Source organism: Macaca fascicularis, chromosome 1 (assembly GCF_037993035.2).
Source record: "Macaca fascicularis isolate 582-1 chromosome 1, T2T-MFA8v1.1".
Lineage (NCBI taxonomy): Eukaryota > Metazoa > Chordata > Mammalia > Primates > Cercopithecidae > Macaca > Macaca fascicularis.
Genome location: NC_088375.1, coordinates 63,574,882 through 63,593,989, shown reverse-complemented (window position 1 = coordinate 63,593,989; position 19,108 = coordinate 63,574,882). Strand labels below are relative to the sequence as shown.

At 41.7% G+C, this 19,108-nt stretch overlaps 1 protein-coding gene across 2 annotated transcripts in view; it reads left to right on the top strand.

The window, feature by feature from the left end:
• Nucleotides 1-2,203: 2,203 nt before the first annotated feature.
• The window catches only part of NUCKS1 (nuclear casein kinase and cyclin dependent kinase substrate 1), a 36,945-nt gene continuing 20,040 nt past the window's right edge, over nucleotides 2,204-19,108 (top strand). For both annotated transcript variants that reach the window (XM_005540610.5, XM_045395866.2), the window contains exon 1: nucleotides 2,204-2,429. In XM_005540610.5, coding sequence (XP_005540667.2) covers nucleotides 2,413-2,429 — 17 coding nt within the window. In that variant the 5' untranslated portion in view covers nucleotides 2,204-2,412. The remainder of the gene's footprint in view (nucleotides 2,430-19,108) is intronic.

Genomic DNA, 19,108 nt, shown 5'->3' with positions numbered 1-19,108 from the left:
GGATGCCATTATGCTAAGTGAAATATGCCAATCACAATAGGATTAATACTGTATGATTACACAAACATGAGATTCCTAGAGCAGTCAGGTTCATACACACAGAAAGTAAAATGGTGGCTGCCAGGGGTTGTGGGGAAGGGGGAAAGTGGGGATTTAGTGTTTAATGGGTACAGAATTTCAGTCTGGGAAAGTTCTGGTGTTGAATCGTGGTGATGGTTGCATAACAATGTGAATGTACTTAATGCCACTTAACTGTACACTTAGAGACAGTTAAAATGGCATATTTATGTTATGTATTATGTATTTTTTTTTTAACCACAATTTTAAAAAAAATGTGGGGGACGGGTGCGGTGGCTCACGCCTGTAAATCCCAGCACTTTGGGAGGCCGAGGCAGGCAGATCACTTGAGGGCAAGAGTTCGAGACCAGCCTGGCCAACATGGTGAAATCCTGTCTTCACAAAAAAATACAAAAATTAGCCGGGCATCGTGGCACACACCTGTAATTGCAGCTACTTGGGAGGCTGCGGCAGGAGAATCGCTTGAACCCGGGAGGTGGAAGTTTCAGTGCGCAGAGATTGTGCCACTGCACTCCAGCCTGGGCAGCACAGTGAGTGACACTCCATCTCAAAAAAATAAAAATTAAAAATATGGGTGACAGAGGGTGGAATGACATGGAAGAGACAAAACATATTAACTTGTTTAATACTTCACTGGTGGACTGTGCTATTCTCTTCTTTTTGAGAAGCCAGATTTTACAAAGGGAGACTTTCAGGAGGCAGATGTGGTGTGTTTTTTTGTTGTTTGGAAAGTGTATCTTCAGTTGGTTATTAACTGACTGCTCATTGGAGACTTTTGCCAGATGCGCCCAGATCATTAGTCCGTTTGAATCATCACGTCTTCCAGGCCCCGCCCTGCTCTCTGATAGGCTCCACCTTCACCCTGGGATGCTGTTAGTCAAGATGCTCTGAGAGCGCATGGTCACAAAACAAAAATGGTGGGTTTGACGGTGGTAGGGATTGACGTCTATTTTCGATGGCAGACTCAGTCTTAGCCATTCATATAGGAATCCTGAGCTCTGCCTTTGAGAGTGTTGGGCATCCAGCAAATACTCACGGATTTAAGTGAAATGATGTGCATTACTTTCAGTTATATGACTTCGAAGAGTCTTTGTTTTGTTTTGTTTTTCAAAGTACAAGGGTAAATCAATAGAACTGAAAGGGTCTTGGGCCAGCTCCACCCATCTCTACCCAGGGATGGAATCATCTTTTAAAACTTGAATTTAACAGTTACATAGCACTTACTGTGAGCCAGAGACTATCCTAAAGGCTTTTGATAGGTATGTCAACTCATTTAATACTAATAAGCCTATGGGGTTAGGTACCCTTGTTTCCCATTTTACAGATGAGGAAACTGAGGCACAGAGAAGGAAAGTTATACCACTATTAAGTAATGGACCTGGGATTCCAACTGAAATACCTTGTAGCCCCTGAGCTCATGCTTTTAGTTACTGTACACCTGACTCTTAAAATAGTAATGTACCAGACTGGGACTTTAATGACCCTGAAGTGGATCTCAAGGTCCAGAATGGAGAATGGAAATTGGGGGTGAAGATATTCATTGATTATGATCCTGCCTCTTTACTCCAGCAGCCTGATTAGGTCCCTGAGGGCTAATGCTGAAGCCAGGGTAAGGGGCTTGCAGGTTTAAGGTCAAATTTTTTGAACCTAAGGAATTTCCCTCCAATTCTGTAGCAGCCCCTTAGTGACGAATCTGCTACCTACCCCACAGGTTTTGCTATTAGAGGATTTTCTAGGTTATCAAGGCGGACGAGATGAAACACCATTAAACTAACACTGAGCAACGCTGAACTCTATACAAATCTTTTTTTCTAGTCTTTCTAAGATACGACCCCAGACGAATCTGCAACTCTGGAGTGGAAGCCAGGGGGCGGGCTAAGCAGCGACCATTTTTGTTTTGCGGCCGTGCGCTCTCAGAGCATCTTGACTAACAGGACCCCACGGTGAAGGTGGAGCCTGTCAGAGAGTAGGGCGGGGCCTGGAAGACGTGATGATTCAAACGGACTAATGATCTGGGCGCATCTGGCAGAAGTCTCCAATGAGCAGGCGTGTTGGGGAGGAGCGCACAAACCCTAGTGGGTTTGGTTGCACGGCGGCTTTGGCGCATTTTCGGCTGGTTTGATTCATCCATTTTGAAGAGACGGGGGAGCGGGGGGCTCGTCTGTTCCAGGAGCCCTGAACCAAAGAGCAGCGGAGTTTGAGGAGCCAGCAGCTCGGGGTTCGGCAGCAGCGGTCCCATCGGCTGAAGTTCGGGGGGGGTGGGGCGCCGAGCGCGCGGGGTGGGGGGGGTCCTGGTCTTTGGCTTCTCGACTCGGTCCTGTTTCGACAGCGAACATGTCGCGGCCTGTCAGGTCAGTGCGGAGTCTGAGGCCTGGAGCGGGTTGGAGGGGGCTGGGGGCGAGTGGTGAAAAGAGTGGGGGACAGAAGGCTAGAGTCGGTCATCCCCGGTGCCACGCGCGGCCTCCTCCCTTTCGGGGCCCGCGCGCACCCTTACGCGTGGGGGGCCCTGCTGGCGCGCGGGGGTGGCGGCTGCGCGCCCGTGCGCGCGCCCCTCCCCGCCCCGCGCCGCTGCAGGGCTCCGGTCTGCTCAGCTGCCTCCCCCACCCACCGCACTGGAGCGGGCGGGGTGTCCCTGAACCGCCAGCGCCGGAGGGGGAGGGGTGTGAAGTCAGCGCCCCCAAGAGGCCCCACCTCCTCGGGGCCGTCCCCTTGGAGCCAGCGCTGGGAGGCGGGCGGACTCGAGCTCCACTCCCCACCTTCAGCGAGGAGGGGCGGAGGCACCCGTATTGCCCCTTCCCCCCGCTACTGGCGCGGGGGTGGGGGCCCTGAGCCCTTTTTCTCTAGCGGACGGGGGTGTTCCAGGCAAAGGGGGAGGGGCAGCACACCCAACCGGCCCCGCGTCTGTCCTTCGGGGTCGCTGCAGGCCCCGCCTCCCGGATCGGGCCGAGCGTGGGCGGGACCCGTTTTTTTCCCCCCGGGCAGAAGTGAGAGTTCGGGACTGGATCCTGGAAAATAATGGGCTGCTGCCTCTCTCCCCACCTCGGAGTTTTGAGAGAGTTAACCCCAAAGTTCGCTCTTTCTCTCCGACTAGAAATGTCCTTCCTCGGGGAAATGTCCGTACTCAGGGAGGTGCGGGTTAACAGCACAGCCCAAATCCCGTGTGGTTCTCGTTCCACTCTCACCCGCGTACGCGTCTCGGGATATTTTTGTAACCCTCTTGTCCCCGAGTGACTTTAGTAATAAAAGGGCTAGGTTCGGGTAACCATCAGACTCCATTCTCGGAATTTCAACAAGTTTGCTATTCCCCCAGCGGTCGGTGGAATCGTCCTATGCCATCCTCCAGGCTATTGTATGGAATGTGCCATTTATGGAGGGGTGTGGTTTAGTCCAATCTGTTGAGGCCTTGAAAAGGAGAGCTGTTGCAAATAAATATTTTTAATGTAAGGAATTGGCTTCTTTGCATAGTGTGTTTTCTAAATAAATAGATAAAGGCTTAGTTTTTAAATGTTTTTAACAGTTGTTGCTTCCTCTTCATTCCAAGTTGTATGAGAAACGGAAGTATCTTTAATTAGAGTTCTAAAGAGAGGTTTGGGACCGTGGAAAGGGTTTTGTTCTACACCGTTTTGTCTCCAGACTAGATCATCCTCCAACTGGTGGTGGCATGGGACTGCATACTCCTACACACGGGGTGGGAATGAGGAGAAAGAGCTGCTGTTAGCTCTGTTTCAATCAGCATCTGTGGTAACTCACGATCTCTACTCTGAAAGTTATGCTGGCCTTTTGGTAAGGAGTCTAGATAGCTCTTTCAGAGTTATAGTATGCATAATTTCTTGGCATAAAACTTGACCGATGTATCTCATCAACTCACGTAGAATATTTTCTTTAGGATCAGGTAAAATATACAATAAAATAAAGATTTATTTTACCTGGATTGGATCTTTTGTCTTCTGGAAGTAATTACTGTGTGGTCAAATTAGGTTATTTTTCTCTACCTTTTAAACTTTAATTCACTAAGTTTTGATGACTTTATTTTATTGTGGTGACATTCTTATCTCATCTGCCTGAATTTGTTTTCCCAGATTTAGGTATTGGAACATGAACAGAACATTTTTACTGGAAAACTTGGATTTTTTATGTTACCATGTGGGGATATATATATTAAGCACATTCTATCAGTTTTTTGGAGGCATTGGGACTTCACAACTTTTTTCTTACTCAGTATGTTGTTTAAACTAATTTTGACCTTGTTTATTGCCCCTAATTGAAGAGTGAAGTTAATATGTGTGGGCCGGTTTTTTTTTTTTTTTTTTTTTTTGCCATTTTCAAATTATTAATTTCAGAGCACGTTGGTTACCGAGTATATTTTAGTCATAAATTCTCTTTGTAATTATTTTTTAAAAGAAGTCTTTATTCATGACCAATAATAAAGCAGAAATAATTAAACTTGAGTTTGGTGGTTTGTTAAATTTTGCAATAAAAAAGTCCTGACTTAGGGAAATGCTGTTGTTTCAAAGTATAATTGAAGAATCTGTGTTAGTGCATTTAACATCAACAAAAAAAGTGATAGACTTGACCTGATTTCAGAATCATCAGCTTTGTTTTAAAAACAAAAAAGCAAAAGTTGGAAAATATTGTCACTGTGTAGTCTTTTGGGGTATTTTTGCCCTTAGGCCTGTGTATAATTTTGGAGCTTTTCTGGTTCTCATTTTACAATATCCATTTTTATTTTAATATGAACCTAAACATTTTAAGAGCATTTGGAAGTGTACCAGTGGCACCTTAACATCAGTTTCCAAATGAAGGGTGGTATGGTGGACCTTTTGGCTACTGCATGGCTTAGCATAGACCTCTGTCTAGCACGTTATGTTTAACTTTGTTCATACAAGATTGCTGTCTTTACCCTTTGCAGTGGCTGACTTCTAAATGAGAGCTCAAATATTTTAGACCTTGGATTCAAATTAATACCTTAAAATTAGTCTTGGAGCTAGGAAGAGGTTTAGGCAAACTCACTTTATTAAACCTAGTTTAATGGGGACCTGAATAAGTGAGGTGCCTTGCATCACGAACTAGCAGGTGCAAATGTTGGGCCGAGAACCTGGATTTCCCAATTCCCAGTTCTGCTGGTCCCCACCCGCATGATCACCGTACCTTCTGCCCGATCAATATTAATGTTATTAGTGCTGATTAAAGAACATAGTGTATAACATTTTTAACTTTAAAGTACTTTCATGAGTCAGCTTTGTGAGGAAGGAAGGAAAATGCCGTTACTTCTAAGGGGTGAGAAAGAAAGCTCAGATTTACTGACTTGCCCAAACTAGAAACCAGATTTCTTGAAATTCAGCTTTGTTACATTCTCCAGAGATCCTCCTCCCTTACTGAAAGTGATCCAGGTTGCTCAAATCAATCTTTTTGCTTCTCCTTGTAACCTAAGTGTGCTTGATACCTTGTCTTTTAACACTTGAGATTGTAAGGAACCTTACCATTGAAAATTTAGATGTGAAAACATAAGCTCTTACAAGTTGTTATAAAATTTATTTTATTGTTTGTCATGTTTACAAGTAATGTTGAGAATTAACTGCTTTGCCAGGATTCCAGTTTGCTTTCTATTCAGAGAGAATTGTTTGGGCCATGCCTGGATTCTAAAAATTAATATTCTCTCCCCCAAAACAGTTAGTTTCAAGAAGTCCTCAGCTAAAGAGAAAAACTAGAAACTTGAAAATTCAAGGTAATTCAAAATTTGTTATCAAATGTGCACACAAAGACACAAGTTTAATATAGTTGTAGATGAGACTGGCTCATTCTCTTCTGTAGTCTGTATGTGTGTGTGTGAAGTGTGAGTTTATTAACCTTGGATCTATACTTCTTAAAATTACATGTCACTTTCCTCTAAAAAGACATAATTCCTTCAAAGACACGCCATCAAAGATACCTTACATAATTTACAACACCTGAATAATGGGGGAGTTTTTTTTTTTTTTTTTTTTTTTTTTTTGAGACGGAGTCTCGCGCTGTCACCCAGGCTGGAGTGCAGTGGCCGGATCTCAGCTCACTGCAAGCTCCGCCTCCCGGGTTCACACCATTCTCCTGCCTCAGCCTCCCGAGTAGCTGGGACTACAGGCGCCCGCCACCTCACCTGGCTAATTTTTTGTATTTTTTAGTAGAGACGGGGTTTCACCGTGTTAACCAGCATGGTCTCGATCTCCTGACCTCGTGATCCGCCCGTCTCGGCCTCCCAAAGTGCTGGGATTACAGGCTTGAGCCACCGCGCCCGGCCGGGAGTTATTTATTTATTTGAGATAGGATTTCCCTCTTGTTGCCCAGGCTGGACTGTAATGGTGCTATCTCGGCTCCCTGCAACCTCTGCCTCCCAGATTCAAGTGATTCTCCTGCCTCAGCCTACAGAGTAGCTGGGATTACAGGCACCCACTACCACACTCAGCTAATTTCTGTTACTTTTAGGAGAGACAGGGTTTCACCATGTTGGTCAGGCTGGTCTCGAACTCCTGACCTCAAGTGATCCACCCACCTCAGCCTCCCAAAGTGCTGGGATTATAGGTATGAGCTACAGCACCGGCCCAGCCAGGAAGTTAATTTTATAAGAAAAGTATTCACTTTTGCTCAACATACATGTAATTAATTATCTGAAAATTACAATGTTTAAAATGTTTTCAGAGTAACTTAACAAACATTGAGAAAAAGTGCAGAGTCAGGAACTGTGCTAGAGGTTTTCACTTTGTTTTATCCTTACTACAACCCTGTAACAACCCTGTAACAAGTATTTTTCTTTATCACCATGTAACATGACAAAACAAGCTTAAAGAATATGTTACAGTTACAGAGCTATAATAGCAGAGCTAAGGTTTGAGCCCAGATCCGAATACAAAACTAGCATTTTTTTCCATGGTACTAATCTTTCTTGCCTAGTACTCAGTGTGAAGATGGTCAAGTTTTTTTATTTAGTATCTCCTCAATGGTGAATACATTCTATATACATTGATTTTTAGCTCTCTGTATAAAACATTTTAGGAAAAACAGCCAAAATGTTTAACATGAGCATTTTTGCTCAACTCAATATTTAAAATAATTTTCAGAGGTACTTTTTGTTTTGTTTTGTTTTTTGTTTTTTTGAGACAGGGTCTCACTGTCGCCCAGGCAGTAGTGCTGTGGTGTGATGACAGGCTCACTGCATCCTCCCACCTCAGACTTTCCGGTAGCTGGGACTATAGCTGTGGCCCACCATACCTGGCTAGTTTTTTGTAGACAGGGTTTCACCATGTTGTCCAGGCTGAGAGAATTAACAGTACTAAGTTAAAAAAATAAATAAGCTAGAAAGAACTTAAGTCCAGTTCCTTCAGTTTACTAGTGATGACTTTGAACCCAAGGAGTTAGTGTAGAGGTAATAGGCCAGATTTAGATGGCATAAATATCCTTTTTACTCTTTGTATTTACAGTATTTGATTGTACAGAGAATGTTTAGAAGTCCACATTCCTAGTTTGAAACCATTGGGGCCATATGTGGTTTTAAATTATTGAAAAATTTGGAATTCCCAAAAGGTAATAGGATGCGTGTACTGTATAGTAATGTACCATCACTAGTTTAGAATAGTACTCCTATAAACAATCACATTAGTATCTCTAGTGAGGGCCGGGCGCGGTGGCTCACGCCTGTAATCCTAGAACTTTGGGAGGCTGAGGCGGGCGGATCACCTGAGGCGTTTGAGACCAGCCTGGCCAACATGGAGAAACCCTGTCTCTACTAAAAATACAAAATGAGTCGGGCGTGGTGGCAGGCGCCTGTAATCCCAGCTACTTGGGAGGCTGAGGCAGGAAAATCGCTTGAACCCGGGAGGCGGAGGTTGCAGTGAGCTTGCACCATTGCACTCTAGCTTGCACCATTGCACTCGAGCCTGGGCCACAAGAGCTCCATCTCAAAAAACAAAACAAAACAAAAAAATCTCTAGTGAATTTAAGAATTTTCATACAGATATGAAAGGCCTCACATTTAGGTCGTCATGTTTTGCCACCATGTAAGTTATGAAAATACTTAATTTTCAGAACTTTTTGGATTTCGAAATTGTGGGTTGGTGATTGAGGACATTTAACAGCATGAGCTGAAAAATCACTTCTTCGCTTAATAGAATTATCAATTACTGAGCAACTCTTAGGTGCCAAATAATTCCACCAGATACTTTATACATATTTCAAAATCATGCACAACTCTTCAAGGCATATGTTATCCTCATTTCATATGTTAGGCCTGAGGCTAGGATAAATAAAGTAACTGACACAGTTCACCTAACTATTAAGAGATGAAGCAGGAATTTGAATCCTACTGTGAACAACCCAAAGCCAGTTCGTGATCTTTTCAATGTGACATTGTCACAGGGTACACTTTGTCACAGTGTTAGCACATTTTGTCTCCTTTGGAGCAAGTTACAGTTCATAATAGAACTTTAGTGGAGAGGCCTAATTTTCTAGGGAGGAAGAGGAGAAAATGTGAAGAGATTAACGGGAGATACACCTGACAGAAGGAAAAACCAGTGGAATGTTTAGTGTGAGCCTTTGCCTAGAAAATGTTAGGTGGCATTGTTTTAAGTTTATACATTTCAAAATATGAGGGCATTTCCCCTTGACTAGGTGATTCCAAAGCCACCTAAAGGACAAAAAGGAAATGAGGGACTCATTTTACATAAAAATATGGATGCAAAAAATGCTAAACAGACTATTAGCTAACTGAAACCAATGCGTACAATAACTCACTGTCATCAGTAGGCTCTTGGAAACTTCTAACTTTAAGCAAAAGGATATACAGTAGACAGGTTCTTGAATAATGTTTTGTTACAAGGTTGATGAGAAAACGGTCTTGTGCAACATTTCGCTTAAGGCCCGGGTTTCTAAGAGCCTGTCGGTGACATTAAGTGAGAACTTAACTGTATTAAAAATATATGTGATCAAGTAGGGTTTGTCCCAAGAACAAAACAATCTGTTTCTGTGAGTCAACATATTGAAAGACTAAAGGAAAAACCATTGCATTTGAAAAAGGTGTAATGCCTATTGTAAAACTTAATGCAAATGGAGATGTTGAACTCCATTGGAGTAATAGTATTTTGCAGTTAATAAAGCATTTTACAATTTTCAAAGCTTTTTCTCACTGGTTTCTTCTAGCCCAAAAAACACCATTAGTTAAATAAAGCTAATTTTGAATAAAGGTTTCTGCTTTTTGGGGTTTTTTGGCTTATTTTCCCCAAAAATGTAATAGTCACCATACTGTGTAACTCTGGGATACTGCACCTGTTATAATCTATGTGAATGTTGTCTCTCTAGAGTTGTGTGATTTACAATCTGCATAGCCAAATGGTTTACTTTGGAAACTTTGAACTTAAAAAGTATTGAGCATGCTGAAAAGTGTTTAATTTGCATTTTTAAAACAATTCCTAGCTGTAAAAGGAAAGTGACCGTATTACTCTAAATTCAGAAGTAGCTATTTGAATTGTTGAGACTGGAGACTGCACCTAGGAGACTCGCATGTTGTGGACAATAGGAGGAAAGCTTGATTTATTTGTTTGTTTACTTTTTATTTTATTTTATTTTTTGAGACAGAGTCTCGCTCTGTCGCCCAGGCTGGAGTGCAATGGTGCCATCTCAGCTCACTGCAAGCTCCGCCTCCCGGGTTCATGCCATTCTCCGGCCTCAGCCTCCTGAGTAGCTGGAACTACAGGCGCCCACCACCACGCCCAGCTAATTTTTTTGTATTTTTAGTAGAGACGGGGGTTTCACCGTGTTAACCAGGATGGTCTCGATCTCCTGACCTTGAGATCTGCCCACCTCGGCCTCCCAAAGTGCTGGAATTACAGGCTGAGCCACCACGCCCGGCCCCAAGAGGAAACCTTTTATTTTTTAGCACAAGACCACTTTGGTCAAACTGGGCATCCCTTTGTTTTGTTGGGAAAAAATTATTGCTGTCTAGATTCTAGGAAGTGAAACTAATCGTTATACAGTTATACTGCCATGTTGTAAAATAACTAAATGGTCTTAATTATAAGTCTTTGAAACACTTTAGATGAAGAGGCCACAGGCTGCTTAAGAGTGTTTCAACTAGGTATTGCAGTTTTCAGGTGCTTCTTGGTATTATCTATTATTTGAATTGTGTATCTGTTCAGTTCTGTGCTAAGCAAGGCGATCTTCAGGGAGATTTCCTTTCCAGCTACCTTTGGTTGGAGTGTTCTAGGTCACAATAAAATAACTTAGGAAATGAACTGCTGAAGAAACTAAATATTAGCTCCACTGAAAGAGTAAAAGTCGGTCCTGCTACCTCTTACGCTGGGATAACATACAGCTGCTTATCTTCCAAAGACTTGCTGCAGCTCTAGAGATTCATAACAACCCCTCTTCCTTGAGTGACTACTGCTTTCTTACAGAGAAACTTGGTTCTGTAAAATCAGAGACTATCAGAAACTTTACTGTTTGGAATTCTATCAGTAAAAATGAAACATCACACTTTGTCAGGAAGATCTAAGTCATTTTGACACAGAGAACTAGCTTTGATTTACAACTTCAGAGCTTTGGATAAAATTCTGCATCTACCCTAACTTCTTTCCCAGGAAATAGGACCCTAGTTCCACTCTGCAGTTCAGACCTGATATTGATCCCTTTAACACAGTTCTGTGCTTATAGTCTATCAAGATACTGCTTCATTTATCTTAGTTCTACACTTCTCCAAACTTCTGTAACTTTTTCTGTTATGTGAGATGCTTCACACTTCTCTGATGCGCTTGTCCTTCATTGTATTCAGTTAATAAACCTAACTTTGTCAGGCTACAGGTTTGTCCCTAGCGTTTGAGTTAGACAGTTTCGAAGATACCACCGAGGTTTCCAAGATGATGGGACTCTACTCAGTAATTGCGCATCTGAGACCCCTTCAGTCTCATACATTGGAGGTTTCTCTGTCTCCAGTTGCATAGGTTTTACACTAAGCTTCCATTAGGAAAAATCTAACCTAGCTGACTTCATTTATCAAATACTTTATCTTATGCTCATTGAAATTTGTGTGTGACTTTTTTTTTTTTTTTTTTTTGAGACGAGTCTTGCTCTGTCGCCCAGGCTGAAGTGCAGTGGCGCGATCTTGGCTCACTGCAAGCTCACTTCCCAGGTTCACGCCATTCTCCTGCCTCAGCCTGCCGAGTAGCTGGGACTACATGTGCCCGCCACCATGCCCGGCTAATTTTTTGTATTTTTAGTAGAGACAGGGTTTCACCATGTTAGCCAGGATGGTCTCGATCTCCTGACCTCAAGTGATCTGCCCGCCTCGGCCTCTGAAGGCAGGATTACAGGCGTGAGCCACCACGCCCAGCAGTGTGTGACTTTAAAAGAAAACATTTTCCTATACGGTGAAACTGAACCTGGTAAGTTGTGAAATAAAGTAACTTGAGTCTTGGGAATAAGGAGTGCCTTGTAAGAGTTAATACTTATTCATAGGGCTAACCCATTAACAAGTTGGTAAAATATATATATATATACTTAGTAGGAAATTGTGATCTAGTAAATGTGTCTGGCTTAGTCATTCAGAACACCTTTACCCACCTCCGTTTTCTGCAGAAATTAGAAACATCCGATTTGAAAAAATTAGGAACTCTTTTCTATAATGCTATTGGGGATTTTGTTTTTATTTTTGCTTTCTCATATCTTGTGGCTTTGTTGTGAATTTTATATTTGTTTTATTTTTTTGAGACGGGGTCTCAATCTGTCGCTCAGACTGGAATGCAGTGGCCTGATCTCATTGCAATATCAGCTTCCTGGGCTCAAGTGATCCTCCCACCTTTAGTCTCCCAAGTAGCTGGGACTACAGGCGCGTGCCATCACGACTGGCTGATTTTTTTTTTTTTTTTTAGAAAAGACAGGGTATTGCCGTGTGGTTCAGGCTGGTCTCGAACTCCTGGTACTTGAGCAATCCTGCCGTGTCCGCCTCCCAGAGTGCTGCGATTACAGGTGTGAGCTACCACAACCGGAGGAAATTTGATATTTTAAATTGTGAATAGGATGGGCCAGGTGTGGTGGTTTACGCCTATAATCCCAGCACTTTGGGAGACCAAGGTGGGTGGATTGCTTGAGTCCTGGAGTTTGAGGGCAGCCTGGCCAACATGGTGAAACCCCGTCTCTACTAAACATTAAAAAAAAAAAAAAAAATTAGCCGTCTGTGGTGGTGCACAACTGTAATCCCAGCTACTGGGGAGGCTGAGGCAGGAGAATCGCCGGAACTTGGGAGGCAGAGGTTGCAGTGAGCCATCATCATGCCACTGCACTGCATCCAGCCTGGACAACAGAGGGAGACACTCTCTCAAAACAAAAAAACCTAAAGTAAATAATTGGATGATGTAATATACAGTCAAAACAATGTATTTTAGGCCAAAAGGAACTTAAAGGTCAAGATAAGTGAAGCTATTGTAAGAAATTACCCGGAGGTGGCCAGTGCAGTGGCTCACACCTATAATCCTAACACTTTGGGAGGCCAAGGAGGGCATATCACTTGAGTCAAGGAATTCGAGACCAACCTGAGCAATGGGGAGACCTCATCTCTACAAAAAAAATAAACAAAATCAGCCAGACATGGCGTTGCACAACTGTAGTCCCAGCTACTTAAGATGCTGAGGCAGGAGGATTGCTTGAGCTCAGGAGTTTGAGACTAACCTGGGCAATATGCCGAAACTCCATCTCTACAAAAAAATTTAGCCAGTGTTTGTAGTCCCAGCTACTGGAGTAGGGGGTGAGGTGGGAAGATCGCTTGAGCCCAGGAGGTCCAGGCTGCTGTTAGCTGTCATTGCAGAGTGAGACCCTGTCTCAAAAAAAAAAAAAAAAATTTGAGTTCTGTTCAGGCATTCTGCCCTCAAATGTTTTTACATGCTGAGAAAATCTTGCATGTGAGATTTCTTAATCATCTTTGAGGTGGGAAGAGTGGAAAGAGGTAAATGTTCCAAATTTTAAAGGGAAGGTAGCAGTACTTGGTGTGCAGCAACTTTAATTGCATCAGTTATTTGGAAGAGTTAGATTTGTAAAGACTTAGGAAAGGAAGGCTTGAGAAGCTGCATCAACAGTGGCATGTGTGGATTATAGGTTTGGAAGGACTTGAGTTGGAAAATTGCTTTTACCACTTAATGGCTTGCAGTAAAGTTACTTGGCCTTTTGAGCATTAGTTTCCTCAGTTAATTAGCTCCTCTTGTGACATTAGGGTGAGAATTAAATGAGAATTTAGACAAAGTAACTAGTATATTTCAAATATCTGAAGTAACTGCTGTTATAATTACTACTAAAAGTCACCGTGGATTTACACACAAAAAGAATATCTTATAGATCAGTAGTCTTCATAATGTTTGCTTTTGGAGGTAACTTAAACATTTGATTCAAATTTTATGTAGTTGTTTATTTGAGACAGGTTCCCCCTCTGTCACCCAGGCCAGAGTGCAGTGTGGTGATCTCGGCTCACACGGCAACCTCCAGCCTCCCGGGCTCAAGCTATTCTCCCACCTCAGCCCCTGGAATGGCTGGGACTTCACAGGTGCGTGCCACCACACCCAGCTAATTTATTTGTATTTATTTTTGTAGAGATGAAGTTTCTTCATGATACCTAGGCTGATCTCTGATCTCGAATTTATGGGCTGAAGCAATCCGCCCACCTCGGCCTCCCACAGTGCTGGGATTACAGGTATGGGCTGTGGACCACCACACCTGGCTCAAATTTTAGTATATGTGCTACTGAAGTGAGCACGCCTGGTTCAAATTTTAAGTATAATTTTGGGCCAGGCGTAGTAGTTCCCGCCTGTAATCTCAGCATGGTGGGAGGATTGCATAAGCCCAGGAGTTGGAGACCAGCCTGGGCAACCTGTCTCTACAAAAAAAAAAAAAAAATTAGCTGGGCATGGTAGTGTCCACCTGTAGTCCTAGGTACTCTGGAGGCTACAGTGAGCCACAACAGTCCAGCCTGGGTGACAGTAAAAGCCTGTCTTTTAAAAATAAATAGGCTGGGCATGGTGGCTTATGCTTGTAATCCTAGCACTTTGGGAGGCCGAGGCGGGCAGATCACTTCAGGTCTGGAGTTTGAAACCAGCCTGGCCAACATGAGGGAACCCTGTCTCTACTAAAAATACAAAAAAGTTAGCCGGGCATCATGGCGGGCGCCAGTAATCTCAGCTACTGGGGAGGCTGAGGCAGGAGAATTGCTTGAACCTGGGAGGCGGAGGTTGCAGTGAGCCGAGATCACTCCATCTCAAAAAAAAAAATAGATAAATACAATTTTGGAAGTAAAGTTTAGTAGTTTTCTTTAATGTGGAACTTTCAGTTTTTCACATTAAAATTCATTTTGAATGCTTATTGGGGAGGTAATATTGATAAAATCCAATTGATAATTACCAGTAAATTCTTAGAAAACCTATTTTGGCAGAACACAGGTTGGGCAATTCTGTAATGAGATAATTTTTAAAATATGATACTATAAGACAAACGTATACTTTTAAAATACTTTTGATTAGCTGTGTTCGATTTTATGATTCCTGGGAAGATTTTGTTCGAACAAAAAGTATTTACTGCTCAAAAGTTTAACTGTCACTGATTTAAATGAACTAATTTCCTTTTTAAAAAATTTATTAGAGCAAAAGAATTCTGCGAAAATACCGTGGTTTTATTTCAACAAGGATTTTGACAGCTTCACGTAAGGTCCTTGTAAGATGGAGAAATACAGGCAGAATGATAGTTCAGTGTGAGGGACTTTGCCTGAGCAGCCTTACCCAGAGAGGGCTGGCAAATAAATAGTTACCCTGGAAGACTTTCCACTGATGCCTGAAAGGGTTCTGTTCTTGGTGTATCTTATAATTAATGATATGGATGAGGACACTGATGGTGTGCTGATTAAATTTGCAGTTGATAAGAAGTTGGGGAAGATAAATAATATGCTGAAATAGCAGGATCAGGATATCAAATGGTCTTAGATTATGGAAAAGGAGGTTTTAGTCATTGGAATTACGATATGTAGTCCACTGAATGATGGAACAGTCCAAAAGGGAACTGAAATCTTGGATTGCATTTAAGTATAGAGTAGAATAGAAAGAGGAGGGTCATAATCCTGATCTGCTCCGCTCCCCATTCCCCATCTTTTTATAACCATATTATGTTTCATCCTGGGCGCTGCTTTAATATTTACTAAATCCAAGGTGGTATGGAGGAAAGCAGCTAGAGCATGAAGAGAGTACTTGAAATATGAGGAAGTGTTAAAAAGGAACCCTAGTATTTAGCTTCAAAGAAAAAGTGGGAATAGTCATATAAATTTAAGGAATGCTCTGAAGAGGAGGGGTTAGATTTAGACCATGCTAATCCCAGGAGGTAGAACTAGATAGAACCAGTGAGTGGACATTAGAGGCAGATTCATCTCATTGTAAAGAACTATTTAATTATTGGAATTTTCTTTCTTTTTTTTGAGACAGAGTTTTGCTCTGTCGCCCAGACTGGAGTACAGTGGTGCAATCTCGGCTCGCTGCAACTTCTGTCCCTGGGTTCAAGCTATTCTCCTGCCTCAGTCTCCCAACTACCTGGGATTACAGGTGCCCACAAACACGCCTGGCTAATTTTTTAACTTTTTTTTTTAGTAGAGATGGGGTTTTATCATGTTGGCCAGGCTGGTATTGAACTCCTGACCTCAGGTGCTCCACACACCTCGACCTCCCAAAGTGCTGGGATTACAGGGGTGAGCCACTACGCCTGGCAATTACTGGAATTTTCTTAGCATAGGCTGCCTTGGAGATCACGAGAGGTTCTCAGTCATTCCCTTCTAGGGATATTTGTTAACAGGATACAAGCTAAAGGTTGAATTAGATTGTCCAGGAGCTCTACTACATATAATACTCTCGGCACCACCATATCTCCCACCCCATTACCATCAAGCTTTGATAGGCTTTATGAATGCTTTAAACTTAAAAAATGGTTTAAAAATTTTTAGTCTAAATGGTAACCTGAACTTTGCCATGAAGTCAGAAATAAAAATAGAGAAGGCTGGATGTGGTGGCTCATGCTTGTAATCCTAGCACTTTGAGAGGCCAAGGAGGGAGGATCACTTGAGGCCAGGAGTTCAAGACCACCAGCCTGGGAAACAGCAAAACTTGGTCTCTACAAAAAAAATTTTTTAATTAACTGGCCATTGTGACACACACCTGTAATCTCAACTCCCCAGGAGGCTGATTTGGGAGAATTGCTTGAGTCCAGGAGTTTGAGGCTGTCGTGAGCTATGATCACACCACTGCACTTCATGCACTCCAGCCTGGATGACAGAGCAGACCCTGTCTCCAAAAAAAAAAAGGATATTTTGGTATTACATTTTAGTGAAATGAACAGGAAAACAAAGACAATCTTTCTGAATGATACTAGAACCGATACTTTTAAAACTTACGTATTTTTCAACAAAGTGATTCATCATCATATCCAAATAAGAGTTAGTTATGCGTTCAAAATTACAGTGGTATTCTGGGTGGAATGAGTTAATACTTATAAGTAATAATAGCTATTTTTGATATTTATATACCTTGCATAAATGTTCTGAAATGTTCTCAACACTCTTGTTATTCCTATAACAGGTATTGTTATTCCTGTTTTACAGATGAGGAGACTAAAGTTCAGTGAGGGGAAGTAACTTGCTTGAGGATATACAACTAGTAAGAGTCAGGACGTAAATTCAAGAATCTGTGTTTTTAACCTCTATGCTATATTGAAATTTAATGCTATCCTCCAGTTCTAGTTATTGATACTCATTTTACATTGAAGAGTTAGTTTAGCTTGACATTTAACTTAATACAATCATGTGTCATATAGCACCAGGGATACATTCTGAGAACTGCATTTTTAGGCGATTTGCATGTATTTCCACAAAACCAAATGGTATAGTCTCCTGCACACCTAGGCTGTATGGTATAGCCTATTGCTCCTAGACTATAAACGTGTATAGCATGTTACTGTACTGAATATTGTAGGTAATTGTAACACAGTGGTAGGTATTTATATATCTAAACATAGAAAAAGTACAGTAAAAATATGGAACAATAATCTTATGAGACCGTTGTCATGTATGCAGTTCACCATAATGTCATGCAGCACATGATTGTATTGAAGAAATTAGAATGTTTCTTTGTTTTCACCTAGAAATAGAACCTCTCATGCCCTGGGACTTATAAAATTCTTAAGTGCTGGATTTCTGTCCTATCCTCTCATTAGGAACAAATTCATCAAAAATGCATTTCAAGCCTAGACAAAGCAAGCCTCTAAATGGTGGAAATAATGTTATTTATATTATTTTGAATAAGCATCTTTAGAAGACAGGACATTGTTTGGGAAATGAAACTTTTTGTTGTTGTTGTTTTTTGTTTTTGAGATGGAGTCTCACTCTATCACCCAGGCTGGAGTGCAGTGGCAGAGTCTTGGCGCACTGTAACCTCTGCCTCCCAGGTTCAAGCGATTCTCGTGCCTCAGCTTCCCAAGTAGCTGGGATTACAGGCGACCGCCACCACACCTGGTTAATTTTTTGTATTTTTAGTAGAGATGGGGTTTCTCCATGTTAGTCAGGCTGGTCTTGAACTCCTGACCTCAGGTGATCCATCCGCCTCGGCCTCCCAAAGTGCTGGGATTACAGGCGTGAGCCACTGAGCCCGGCCTGAACCAAATTATTATGAGTCATTATGAGTCATCATGAATGGCCCTTGTTATCACAGATCTTTTATTTATTTAAGTTATTTTATCTTTTCCCTCTTTAGCATTTATGGATGACTATATTTGTTTCTGACTGATTGTCCTTAATAAGGCAGAATTGCTTCTATATTCAGAATTTGCTTTACACTGATTTTATGGTTTTTGTGATAAATGGCATTGTATGAGATAATTCTGGCTGTTTTCAGATCATTGAAAGTTAAAATATTTTGTATTTCAATGGAAGGGGGATAGTCTTTCAATTTAATTTTGAAATTTAATTTTTTATATAATGTCAATATAGTCTACATGGCATTTCTGTAGTTCTGTTTGTTGAAAAGTAGGATAGAAAAAAAATGTACTAAATAAAAAGTATCCTTTTTAATGTCTTAGGTTTAAAGTAACAAGTTACAGGCCAGGCCTCACAGCTGTAATCCCAGCATTTTGGGAGATTAAGGCGAGATGATTGCTTGAGGCCAGGAGTTTGAGACCAGCCTGGGAAACATAGAAAGGCCCCGTCTCTCCAAAAAAAATTGTTTTTAAATTAGCCAGGCATGGTGGCTGTGTGCCTTTCTGTAGTTCCAGGAGCTGAGGTGGGAGGATCACTTGAGCTCAGGAGTTGGAGGCTACAGTGAGCTATGATTGTGCCACTGCACTCCAGCCTGGGTGACAGAACAAGACCCTGTCTCGATGGATGGATGGATGGATGGATGGATGGATGGATGGATGGATGGATGGAAGATAGGTAGGTAGGTCTGTCTAGATAGATAAGGAGATTAAGTTTTCTGTTGTGAAGGGCAGTTAATTTTTAATGACAGATACTATGAAAAACAGTATTGTGATCATAATGCAGTATGATCATTTGCAATGACCATTTTCTGTATTATATTTTAATATAATGCCAACCGTTATATTTATTAATTTAATATTTATTATTTAATTTATTATTTAAACTTATTTAATTGTGTAGAATATCTTTTAAATTTGTCAAGCAACTTAGGTTATCAGTTCCAACAGAGGAAGAACTAAGTAAGGCCCAGAGGAATTATATGATGTTCTTGACATTCTAGAACCAGAACCCAGGATTCCTAGTACAAAGATTCTGTATTAATACCTTTCTTGAGTGTTTCTAGTGATAGAGTAAGGAAGTAGCCATTGTTAGCAAACAGTTAAAGCTCTTTATGTCAAACCTACACTTAATGTGGATTGCTGAAGCTCAGCTGTACCTCTACTACTCCTTTCACATCAAAGCCCTAAAGTAGCTAACATGTTTTCCCATTTTACAAGTTAAATATTCTCAATTTATTCATTTGTACTT